We start from the raw sequence: 13,465 nt of genomic DNA, 5'->3' as shown, positions 1-13,465 counted from the left end.
TAGTCCTAACGAAGGGTCTCGGTCTGAAACGTCGACTGTACTTCTTCCTAGAGATGCTGCCTGGCCTATTGCGTTCATCAGCAACTTTGATGTGTGTTGCTTGAATTTCCAGCATCTGCAGATTTCCTCGTGTTTGCGTTCTTATTCCTGACATTGTACTGGACCTGCTGTTCCAGGTCTCCTCAGTAAAGCAAACTTTGTTGCTTAGGTTTGTTAGTAATAGTGTTAGAGGGGTATCTACCCACAACAAGTTGACCAGCAAGCTCCATAATGGATCTCACAGAAAATGGATTTAACAGAGAATTACGCCTTTGAGAATTTAGCCAGTGTTGTGCTATCAAGTCATTCATAGATGGAGTGAAGCCCAGATTTTTTCAAAACCCAGTTAAATTTCAGGCCGTTGTTCTTCAGCTAGACTCCAGTAGAGTATTTAAAGATACTTGCCCATTACTTATAACTGATCAACTGCAAAGAGAAATCCAAATCGGAGATTTGAACTCAGACCCAAAGACTGTATAATATTTTCTAATAAACACATTCAGAGCACAAGGTAAAAGACAGTCCAAGTATTTTATAGCAAGGATTTTTTAGAACAAAATTACCTTCTTTCAGACGGTCACCTTCTGCTTTGGTTTTCTTTTGGCGCTCTGACCCTGCCAGGTCCACCAGATGCAATTTGGAACGGATGTAGTAGTTTCTGTGAAGATGGAGAAAGTTACCCTGAAATGGCCTTGTACTTTCAGGCATATCAAAATGCACAACAGCATTAAAAGAGGAACACTTGTACATTTAAAGAAACATGGTAAATAAATGTCAAACTGTTTACTTATCACTTCTCTTTCTCTGCTCAACCGTAATAGTGAAGATAGCATGTGATCTGGATGACTGGGTGTTCATAGCTGTTGCAGCAACTGTCCTTGTAGAATTCCCTTGTTCTAGACAACCCACCATATCCATTGCAGTGTTTACTTTCCTCTCTATTAGTCCTACAATCTGAGGGGAAAAAAAACAAGTTTGCAATAACAATTTAAAAGAGCATTATGTTCTAAATAATCAGGAGAGCCATAGCATTAAGCTGGCCAAGCAAAATTTAAACCTGGTGATACAAGTTTGCAGATAAATTCCCCCAAAATGCAATTTGATCATCAAAGCACTTCCATAGGAAAATTAAATGTCCTTTAGAGGTAGGCTTTTGTCTATTACATAATATAATCTGTTCAAGTTGAGTTAACTGACTAACATGTGTAACATCTCATATTGCATCTTAAATCAAAGTAGTGAAAATTTTCCTTAAAGCAGTAAAATAAACAAAAGTCCATTTCGGGAAGGAAACTCCAGGCATACCTTTATTCCTTCTTTGGGATCTTCTCTAATGTGTATTGGTAATTTCTCCCGAGACGAATCCAGTAGATCTATGATCTCCTCATTGTAAATCTTTATGAAAGGCAAATATAATTTCAAACTAGACCTTAGGCCCCGAAAATACACCATTTTACCCACCAACTCTCAATAAATAAGTAAATAAATACATACCATCAATATAAAATTATCAAAGCTTCCATAAGATAACTTGCAACCAATGGGAATGTCAATAGGCAGGTAGTTCTCAGACAAGGGATAATTTCCATTTAAGTAACATCTGGTTTCCTTTGTTTAGTTTTCATTTAACCACCAACTCAACTCAATTTGAGTTGTTCCTCCGTCAACATAAAACCGTTTCTGGATTGCAATGCTACAGATATGTACAACACTAAGTATCTGCTGCCACATTGCATGTTATCCATCACATGCAATATAACACCATCTCTTACAATTTATTTAAATTAAGTGACTCCTCCAATGTACTGCCATAGATCAGTTTGAAAGCTTAGCAAGTTATTTACTGTGGAAAGGGAAGAATTTAAATAGTATTTTCAACTGCAATCACTGAACAAATAAGGCTAGCAAATGAGAATTATATTTAAATATTCAGCTTCCAGATGTTTACAGGCTCTATGCATTCTCTCCAAAATATCATGTCTTCATTGTTTCCTTAATTTCTACAACACACATAAAAGTTGCTGGTGAACACAGCAGGCCAGGCAGCATCTAGGAAGAGGTGCAGTCGACGTTTCAGGCCGAGACCCTTCGTCAGGACTAACTAAAGGAAGAGTAAGGGATTTGAAAGTTGGAGGGGGAGGGGGAGATCCAAAATGATAGGAGAAGACAGGAGGGGGAGGGATGGAGCCAAGAGCTGGACAGGTGATAGGCAAAAGGGATACGAGAGGATCATGGGACAGGAGGTCCAGGAAGAAAGACAAGGGCGGGGGGGGGGAGACCCAGAGGATGGGCAAGGCGTATATTAGAGGGACAGAGGGAGAAAAAGGAGAGTGAGAGAAAGAATGTGTGTATCGCCCAGTGGCCACACATTTTAATTCCACATCCCATTCTGACATGTCTATCCACGGCCTCCTCTACTGTAAAGATGAAGCCACACTCAGGTTGGAGGAACAACACCTTATATTCCGTCTGGGTAGCCTCCAACCTGATGGCATGAACATCGACTTCTCTGGCTTCCGCTAATGCCCCACCTCCCCCTCGTACCCCATCTGTTACTTATTTTTATACACCCATTCTTTCTCTCACTCTCCTTTTTCTCCCTCTGTCCCTCTAATATACCCCTTGCCCATCGTCTGGGTCCCCCCCCCCATCTTTCTTCCCGGACCTCCTGTCCCATGATCCTCTCGTATCCCTTTTGCCTATCACCTGTCCAGCTCTTGGCTTCATCCCTCCCCCTCCTGTCTTCTCCTATCATTTTGGATCTCCCCCTCCCCCTCCAACTTTCAAATCCCTTACTCACTCTTCCTTCAGTTAGTCCTGACGAAGGGTCTCGGCCTGAAACGTCGACTGCACCTCTTCCTAGAGATGCTGCCTGGCCTGCTGCGTTCACCAGCAACTTTTATGTGTGTTGCTTGAATTTCCGCATCTGCAGAATTCCTGTTGTTTGTCCTTAATTTCTACATTGGCTTCTTAGTTAAGTGAGATCTCCATCAGTACTCTAACACCTCCAATTTCATCTTCATCCTGCTTAACCCTCTCTGATGTAACTGCATCCATGTTTAATTGCTGCACTTTGTCCTTTGCATTCCCATGAACACAATCACCAATTATCAGCCCAATCATTTCTTGTACCCAAACACGTGGCTCCTCTCCACAACCTTGTACATAACCGACACAATAAACGCAAGTAACACAAGAGCAAGTTTAAGTAATTCATGTTCATCATGTATGTAATGTACTGTGCTGCAACTGCAAAAATCAAATTTTCAATTGCATTTATACTTTGGGTATATGTTCAAAACAATAAACTTGAATGCAAACTTTTGCTCATCCACACTTGAGGTGTTCATTCCCTCCTGCAATAAACCATGCACAACCACTCCCCATATAAATTTATGCCTGGCACACATCACCCTGCTTTATATTTACTTATTTGGCTACACTTTTCCCCTGTAGTTTCTAAGACTCAAAGTTCCAGATTCCACCTTTCACTAAAATACTAGAGGCAATTTGCAGTAACTGTTTAACCTACTGAACCACATACTTTTGGAATTTGGGAAATTTGGAGGAAACCAGGCAGTCACAGGGAAAACGTGCAAATTCTACACAGACTGTACAATGTCAGGATTGAACCCAGTTCTCTAGCAGCACAAGGAAGTACTTCTACTAGTTGCACTACAGATGGTATCTGTGTTTTGGTCAAGTTTAAAAACACTCCAAATGTGCACAAATATTTTTTCCTCATACCTCCCAATACTTATATTATATACACAAATCCGAGTCACTATTATACCAAGTTTTATGGACATACTTTTAGCTAAAGTACACCAAAATAAATTTACTAATGACAATGATCTATGAACAATGAGTATTTTCTTGAGCAAGTGCACCTATATACTACTAATGGTGTCAACCAAATATATTAATATGCAAATTTTCTCCCACAATTTTCTTCATAAAAAGCTTATTATACTCATCCCAAATTGCCAGGATTGAAGCACTAACTGCAACCCAAATCAGAAGGTGACTCTGAAGGAAAGTCATTAATCCTGTTAAGATGTGTACTACAAACGTCAATTCCAATGTCCAAACTGTTTAATGAAAGTAAAAGTTTATCTTATACAGCGATCTTAATTTTATAACCTGCAAATAAGAGTAGCACCTTTTTCTCCCCACGTACTTTGTGCTAAACACACCAGTTGGCAGCTCAACAATAGCGGTATTGCAAATATTTGAGCACCTCATCTGTTTTGCTTTTAAATTTCCGTATACTGAGGGAGTGCCATTATGGCAAAGGCTCTGTCTTTCAAACCTCTCTTACAAGACATAGGCATTACTGGCAAAGCCAGCATTTCTCAACTATCCCAATTTTCCTTGAAGTGATGAGCTGACTTCTTGAATATCATTTTCCCTTTTGGTAAAAAGTACTTGGAGCATTGTCAGGGATTGTAGGATTTAAATGAAGGAATTTCAATGTATTACTAATTCATCATAATTTGAATCTTAGAGAAAATGTAGGCCATAACATTTCCATGGACCGGTTGCAATTTGCCTTTTGTTGTAGATGCATCTCAGTCATGTCAAATACAGTAATGCTAATGCAGTTTGTAGATGATCACATTACAGCCAAATCCAGCTAACAGTGGAGGGAATAAATGTCTAAGTAGACCTTTACTTTTTTCTTTGCTAGCATCCAGGGATAAAAGAGAATAACTTAGGGTGGCGAGTTACGAGTAAAGCCGTGTCTTGGTTGTTGTCATCCTTCTCATATTATTGGACAAGTGAATCTCAGTCCTGACTTGTCTTATTGGACTTTAGGGAATTGAGGCAATTCATTCAGAATTTATTTTTATTCTGCTCTTTTATTCACAATAACCATTCCAATTAAGTCCTAGCTCCACCTTCACAGACCTGTGGATAACAGGACTCCTCAACATTCAATGTCATTGAATGGTCAAGGGCAGGTGGACAGACTCTTGCTAGAAAGTCAGTAGCTGGCACCTAAATGGGAAATGAGATCCCTACCACATGTCACTTCATGCCTGAACCCTATTTAGGTTTTGCTGCATGTAGACACATGAGGCCTTGTTTTCCAAAGTTGCAAATGGAATTTGATCACACCATTTGATCTTGGCAATAGAGAGGACACTGGTGAAGTAGCAAATGCTTCATCCATGTAATCATCTCCATGGAAATCTTGCAGCTAGGGCCAAGATGAAACAACACATTATCCACAAAGGAAGATTTAACATCACCAGTGGAGATGCTTTCCTATAACTTTGGATAAAGGTTGCACGGCTCCACAAAACTTAAATTATATTGGTCAGTACATTGCTTGGTTGAATTATTGATGACTCTTTTTAATCTTTGCCAATGATAGAGTGACAGCAACTCACCAAGTGGATTTGACTGTTTTTATGGACAGAATGTATCTAGATAATACTTTGCAATGCCAACTTGATGACATTATTGACATTGTATTGAAATACCTTGACTGGAGACAGCTGTTTCTGAAGAGCATGTCATCAGTTGCATTCGTTTTGCTGTAACAAGTGTTTTCAACTATTGATGGTATCATGTGTCGTGAAGCACAGGTGGAAGATGGTCATTGTGGAAAATTAAAGTTCATTGCTTTGGAGGCAACATTTTGGCAGATAGATAATTCAGTGGCTACCAGATGACAATAGGCATAAATGGGTTTTTTTCCTGTTATATCTGAGAACAGTGGTGGGTCCACAATAACTTCAAATTTATATGAATAGCTTGGACGAAGGAGGCAAAACAAATTATTTGATAAAATTTGCTCATTACAAGAGAAATGAAGGGAATATAATGTACAAGGCTGAAGATACAAATTGGGCAGTATCTACAGAACAAAAGGTTTACATTTCAAGTTAAAGACGCTTGCTCAGAACTAGAAAAACAAGACAAGATGGGGTTAAGCTGCAGAAAGCCAGGTGTGAATGGATACGATAGATGAAATACCTTAGGCAAATTTCAGAATTTCCACCATATTAGATTCATCTTTCCCTCTCCTTTGCCATTATCCACTTCTAAGGGTATTGTCCCAACAACCACACAGTAGATGCAATACTTTTACTTAATGTTTCCCCACCCACTCCTTCCCACTATCCAAAAATTAGTTCTTCCAGATGAGGCAGCAACTCACTTACTCTTCTTCCAATCTAGTGTACTATTCTGAACATTTGGGTCTCCTGTACAAACTATCCAGACAGGTGAGGTGTTGTTGCTCTAAACTACATTTGGCCTCCTCTACTGCAATAAAGAGCAACATCTCACATTCTGCCTGGATAGCCTTCAATCAGACAGCATGAACATCAATTTATCTAACGCTGGTAATCCTCTGACCCTCCCCACCTTTTCCCTCTATTCTGATGGCCCATTTACCCCTCCTCTTATCCTCCACCACCCTCATGACCTGCCCATCACCTCCTTTCTGGATTCCCTATCTCCTTGCTTTTATTCCACTGTCCTCTATCAGATTCCTTCCCAGCCCTTTACCTCGTCCACAATGGGAGAAAAACATATACATTAGTGACATGGGGATGACAGAATGAAAGTGTCAAGACGTTAGAGAGAAATGAAAGCAAAAGATAAGGTAGCACTGTTTAAGCCAAAAGCTACAAGTCAGCAAGCAGGAAGAGTAGGACATGGATTTTGTTAGAATTCAGGTGGCATTTTGGGGAATAAATTCAGAGTAGAAAAAGGAAAAAAAAACTGTATTGGAAACATCCAAGTAGTAAGAGCCATTAGCAAGCCTTTCAGAATACAAATTGAACAGTAATGATAAGGAAGAAATGAGCAGCTTAAGTGACGGTAGAGGTGTGGGTCAAAGGACTTCTATGAGTTAAATCTGATTAATTACATGTAGTCAGATTCAATTGAAGATAATGCTAGAGAAAAGTTGCTTATAAGGTTAGAAAACTGTGGGCTTAGCCTTCCCTAGATTTACTTGAGGGAAAAAAATTGCCCCCCCCCTCCCATTTAATACTACTTCAATACAATCTCTTCTTGGAGTGAGAGGATAAGCTAAGAAAGGCAACAACTTGGATTTATGTTTTGCAAGAACACATATAGAAATTAATACCATTTTCAGAAACTGTCTTTGTGCATTCATGATCTTCTTCCCTTACCTCCAGATAGGAGACCTTCAATGCAAAATCATTTTCCAAATTTTCTTCAACCTTCTGAAAGAGCATATTTATTACTCTTGGAATGACACCAACACTTGGATCACCCTCCTGCCCTGAAGTGTATGTGCCACCCATTGAATAGGTCTTCCCAGAACCAGTCTGTCCATATGCCAATACTGTCGCATTGTACCCTAGAAAAGGACAAGATAACCAAAATAAATAAATCAGTGATATTAGCCATGACTTGTGTTCTTGCAACTTTAAAAATGCACAAGCACTTGTATGGCATGTATTACATATTAACAAATTAACTAAAATTTGCAGAGTATTGAAACAACTTTTTGTAAAAAGACAAAAAGTTAACAAATGTGACAGATAAGAGTCAAGAGCTATGGCAAAACAGTTACCAATGATAATCAAAGTGGAACAGAATATCAAAACTTGAAACTTTTCTTATATTGTACATAGTTGGTTAGTACCTTTAAATATTCCCTGAATGAGCGGATTAACTGTGACATTAAACACTTCTTCTTGCTCTACACAGGGATCGAAGACATAATCATATGAAAAACACTTGTCAATTCCCAAAAGAACCTAAAGGAAGAAGAAAGTCAGAAAGAACATTATATGGGAAAGACGTTCCTTTTGTACAACTGCTTTTCTTAAACAGATCACTGAAACACCAAACCCAAGTGAGCTGTTATACTATCAAATTATTACCTGTGGCTCTCCTGGCGTAAACGTTAAGCACATCTGACATCCTTCTTCAATTTCCTTACGTACAAGTGGACGACAGCGCAAGGCCACACGTACTGGAATAACTTTTTCTTCTTCTCGCACCATTCTGCCAACAAACAAGAATGGGTCAAATTGTCAAGTGCACATGTACGTGATGCATGTGGTAACAGGAACAAGTACTGCATTAGAGTTAATGGAACAAACAAGCTTGATGGATTTGGGGAAACAAATGCCATCAAATGTATCAATTACCAAATTAAAGCCTGACAAGTGCAAAAGTGTGAAAAGCAGTTTAAGAGGTCAAGTGTCAAGAATGAAGAGGTGATAATTGTTAGGTATTTTTTGAAAAAGGAACAGAAATACACCATAACAAGCATAACAATAGAGTGGAAAAATGCTGTCTTGCAGTCAAATGATTTAAATGTAGGAAGAGAAACCAAAAACAAAATCTGGAGCTTATTAATTACAACAGCCATTACATTCCATTCAGCGCAATTAAGTTATTGATGGACCAGATTTGTGTCATTTTACACACTGTTCATAAAAGTGACATTGGAGCCTTTGAACTAGTGTTATAGTTTTATTTGGATTCCAAGAGGACACAAGTCATCCCAAAAATAAATAAATAAATAAATAAATAATTTTTAAAAATTGCATGCCCATTCAAATACAGGATAAAATGTACTCAATCTTTTTATAATTGCAGGCACCATCTTCTCTCATAGAACGTGCTAGCTGCACCATTAAATATGAAAATAACAAATCAAATTGGACTGCATGAAGTCCACAAGAATATCATCATCAGGGTTCAAAAATAATCTTAAAATGTTAAAATTAGGAGAGAATTGCAATATGGAAACCCACATTGTGGATCTTTATGATTTGCAGTCTACATATTCTTTAGGGAACTTCAACCACTAAAGTACAAAGAGGGGGAACGTCGACTCAGACCATGAGAGGCCTGTGTCGGGCATTTTCATGCCTAAAAGGCGCAGATTGGAAGTCTGTGTGGGGCACCACTCCTCGCACAGACACTAGAGCAATGTGTGGTTAAGTACCTTGCTCAAGGACACAAACACACTGCCACAGCTGAGGCTCGAACTAGCGACCTTCAGATCACTAGACGAACGCCTTAACCACTTGGCCACGTGCCCAACACATACAAAAACAAAATGAATTTATAAATCAGTAATTCCTGAATAAAGCAGTAAGGATTTTCCATGGTTTCAAGTGACTCACTGCACTTTTTCTAAGACTTAATTGCATTCTCAAGCCAAGATCTTCCATTGTTTCGTCAAGGTTGTGCTGTTTTAATTCCACACTAAATCTACATCATTAAACATACCTTGAAGAAACTGCAGCAGTATTGTGTATAGCTTCCATTATGGGCTAATTATGGAATGTCAAAAAGAAAAGATTCAGAAGCGATTTTGTAATTTAACTGGGGATGTTTGGGAGTTCATAAATCACGGAAATACAGAATATGTCTCTTTTCCCCCTACAGTAGGAAAGAGACATATTTCAATAAATGAGGGGGTTATCCTTCCTAAAGTGTGGCAACAGTTGACCTTTTTCTTCCAGTGTTTAGAATTTTTAAAAATTGCCATCTTATTTTGCAGACCTTTCTGTAAAAACATAGCAGCAATTTAAATTCAGTAATCTATACTGCAACAAATTTAATAATAATGGGAAATTGGAGCTAAGTTGTGGAAATTCATGCATGAGGCAAGATTTGTGGGGTAATAAACAGTTCAGGAGTCAAGCTGAAAAAACAAATTTTAAATCTGCAAAACAACGCTGACGATAATTATGTCCACACTATGGAGACTTATCAACAAATACAACCTATAGAATCTCTCCAAAACAATCATGCAAAGAAGCAACACAAAAAAAAGTCCAGTGGCTAATAGACCGTTAAGGAAAGATTCATCATGAACCATAAAAGACATCATGTCTGGTTAGTTGAAAAAGGTGCACTTAAATTCGAGAGTTAAAGCCAAAAGTGAAGCTTGCATTATGCAACGACAGTGCGTTTTATTTTAACGGAAAAAAACCGAAACAGGCCTAAGTTAGAACACAGGAAATATATGAATGAAGGGGATTCACAGTTAGAGCGCTTAGCCCGTAAAAAAAAATTCTAAAATATATAGATGTAATGAATTACTAAACTTTGATGCTGTGATTAATGTTCTAGTACGCATTTTCAGAGAAAAAAATATAATGTGAACAATCTGGTATCGTTACAACACATAAATCAACACCTCTACGATCCATACTAAACAAGAACAAGATTGACCCTGCCACTATGCCCCGATTCAAAGAAGGGATGGGAAGTAAGACCGCGTACAGCGATTTAAATATTAGAAACTCAATGTCAGGAGGCCTTGTCCTCTAGCAGGACACCACGGCCCAACTACAAATCGCATTTATCTTTCCCCAGTCAACTTCTTCGGGTCCGCTATGTAGATGCAAAATCCCACCTTCAAGTTATTCCCGTTTCCGTTTTGTCCACCGATTGTAAACCGACTCAAAAGTTATTCTATCTGGAAATGAAAATTATACGATTTAATCTCCTATATCTATCTTCAACTCGCACTCCAACCGCCCGCCAAGCTGATTACATTCAAATCCTCCGCCAAACAGCGCACAGCCAATCACCGACCGCGTAAGCCCCGACATCAACACGCAGGGCGTCCTTTACGTCGATTCAGCGCATTGCAGAGTTGGAGGGGCTGCGGCAGTTGCCATGGAAATAGTGCTGATCAATAGGGACAGAAGCAAGAGGTGGTGGAGAGTACGTATTTTTAAAATCTGAGGATTGTTAACATTTCTCGTTGTTCTTATTTCAAGTTCAGCATTTTCTTGGCGAACTACAATTTTGAACCTCCCCGACTCTTGTGTCCTAGGCCGTGCAACTTGCGTTTTAAATATGTCATGCTTCAAAATACTGTCATTTAACGATTGGTGCACTGTTCAACTGGAAATGAATGTCCAATAACGAAAATATATCTTGTTTGTGTTTAATTTGAGTGAGATCTGGTTCAGTTGGCATTACTCTTGTAGGTTTTCCCAAATAAAACAGCGTGAGACGTTTTATGTTTAAGAAAAACTGTAACACATTTACTGTGATCAAAACACGGAACAGAAAGTGTGGTAACAGTACTTCATGTAATTATATAATCACGCCAGACCAGCCTCTTAAAGTGAACCCCAGCTCAATGTTGGAGGTTGTGAATTCTGTGGGCTTCCACCAACTACATTACCCCACACAGCCCTCCTTCTCCGCCCCCCCACCCCCCAGAATTCACTAAAACCAGCTTAGGTCCTATGTTCCATGGGTGGAGAAACAGTAGATGTCTCTGGCTCATCCAAAGGTGTGTTGACACTAATGGTTATGTCATGACGGCATGGGCATGGTAACGGAATCCTCCAAATCTCTGTGCGCCAGTTTAAGGCAATCTACTGAAACACATTCAGGTTTACCCCACTTGTCTGTGATAAATGTCTGTTCTCTCCATTCCACAGAAAAGGCCATCATAAGGGGGCCTAAGGGAATGCTGGTGTGCATCATGGCGGACAAAAACAAATGATGTGGGATGTGGGTCAACAGGAACCCAGGAGTGCTCCTATGCCATGGTGGGAGATAGGAATAAAAACATAGAAAACATACAGCACAATACAGGCCCTTCGGCTCACAAAGCTGTGCCAAACATGTCCCTACCTTAGAACTACCTAAGCTTTACCTGTAGCCCTCTATTTTTCTAAGCTCCATGAAGCCATCCAGGAGTCTCTTAAAAGACCCTATCGTTTCCGCCTCTACCACCGCTGCTGGTAGCCCATTCCACGCACTCACCACTCTCTGAGTAAAAAACTTACTCCTGACATCTTCTCTGTACCCACTTCCAAGCACCTTAAAACTATGCCCTCTCGTGCTAGCCATTTCAGCCCTGGGAAAAAGCCTCTAGTGACTATCCAAATGATCAATGCCTCTCATCATCTTATACACCTCTATCAAGTCACCTCTCATCCTCCATAGCTCCAAGGTGAAAACGCCGAGTTCACTCAACCTATTCTCATAAGGCATACTCCCCAATCCAGGCAACATCCTTGTAAATCTCCTCTGCACCCTTTCTACCTGCATGGTTTCCACGTTCTTCCTGTAGTGAGGCGACCAGAATTTACTGAGGAGGATGGAATGCTGTTGAGAGGATGACCAGGCTGTCATACCTTCAGGAATGAAATCACCTGGCACTCGCAATGGCTACCAGTATACCAACTCAGCCACAGATGACTGTAGATACTCTTTTGGAGCTGCTCTGAGCCCCGGCAAGACCCACGGGAGATGATTATGTCAACACTCATCCGTCAGAGTAGCCTTTAAAGAGCATGAAACTGCTCACATAGGCCATTAAACTATGGGTATGGTGGTACGATGTAGCCTAATGCCGAGGTTCTGGGCAATCACAAGAGTTGGGGAGGTCTGATATGAAATGGGGACTGTGGTCAGGGAAGATATCAGATGGGGTGCCAAACCGAGTAACCCAGGTGCTGATGAATGCCTGAGCCATTTCTGTGGCTGTTGTTGATGCTACAGGGATGACCTGTGGCCACCTAGTGGTACAGTCCACCAGGGTAAGGACGTGCATGAAACTGCGTGGGGTGTGGGAAGTGGACCTACAAGGTCCATATTGACATGGTCAGACCATTGCTCAGGGACCTCAAAAGGTGCAAGTGGCGCCTGAACATGACGGTTAATTCTTGCCTAGGCTGCACGCCAATCACCCACGTACTTTCTAAGGCCATCCGGCATAAATTTAGTGCAACCAGTTTCTGTGAGGCCTTAGGATGTGAGAGGTCACGTATGGAGTTAAAAACAGTCCACCTCCAGTTTGTGGGCACTATGGGGCGAGGGCGACCGGTTGAGATTGCACACAGGAGAGAAACCCCAGCTTCCCCGAATTTAATGTCAGCTAACTGCAGGTCCGTGACTGCTGTTCAGTAAGCCTGAACCTCTAGGTCAGTAATTCGGTTGGCTGCCATGCCAGCATAGTCAGCTCCTATGTGTATGGTCTCAATGGCTGGCTATGAGAGATAATCAGACATGACATTATTTTTCCTCTTGATATGTTGTATATCAGTTGTGAACTTGGATATGTAAGCCAGGTGTTACTCTGTGATGACCAAGGGTCTGATACTTTGACCACCACGTGCATGAGAGGTTTGTAGACAATGAACACTGTGAAATGGCGACCCTCTGGAAGAAAATGAAAATAGCATACAGTCAGATAGAGGCCAAGAAGCTCACGGTCAAACATGCAGTGCTTCCTTTTTGGGGGATAGATCTGCTGGCTGAAAAAGGCGAGCAGCTGCCACGCACCTCTGACCAACTATTTGTGCACAGTGCCTACAGCATAACCTGAAGTGTCAGTAGTAATGGCTATGTGTGCGCTGGGGAATGGGTGCACCAGTAGGGTTGCGTTGGAAAGAGCTCGTTTGGTATTATCAAATTCCCTGGTCCTGTCCACTGACCAGTC

The 13,465-nt window shown here is 40.5% G+C and overlaps 1 protein-coding gene across 1 annotated transcript in view; it reads right to left on the bottom strand.

Moving 5' to 3' along the window:
- The window catches only part of kif4 (kinesin family member 4), a 76,620-nt gene extending 66,070 nt beyond the window's left edge, over nucleotides 1-10,550 (bottom strand). Inside the window, exons 1-7 of the mRNA XM_063060855.1 lie at nucleotides 10,412-10,550; nucleotides 7,914-8,037; nucleotides 7,673-7,787; nucleotides 7,194-7,384; nucleotides 1,345-1,434; nucleotides 827-993; nucleotides 603-697 (exon numbers count right to left, since the gene is read on the bottom strand). Coding sequence (XP_062916925.1) covers nucleotides 603-697; nucleotides 827-993; nucleotides 1,345-1,434; nucleotides 7,194-7,384; nucleotides 7,673-7,787; nucleotides 7,914-8,036 — 781 coding nt within the window. The 5' untranslated portion in view covers nucleotide 8,037; nucleotides 10,412-10,550. The remainder of the gene's footprint in view (nucleotides 1-602; nucleotides 698-826; nucleotides 994-1,344; nucleotides 1,435-7,193; nucleotides 7,385-7,672; nucleotides 7,788-7,913; nucleotides 8,038-10,411) is intronic.
- Between the last annotated feature and the right edge of the window lie 2,915 nt (nucleotides 10,551-13,465).

The sequence above is a fragment of the Mobula hypostoma genome, chromosome 10 (genome assembly GCF_963921235.1).
Source record: "Mobula hypostoma chromosome 10, sMobHyp1.1, whole genome shotgun sequence".
Lineage (NCBI taxonomy): Eukaryota > Metazoa > Chordata > Chondrichthyes > Myliobatiformes > Myliobatidae > Mobula > Mobula hypostoma.
Note: the sequence above shows the minus strand (reverse complement) of the source record. Positions and strands in the feature narration are given on the sequence as shown.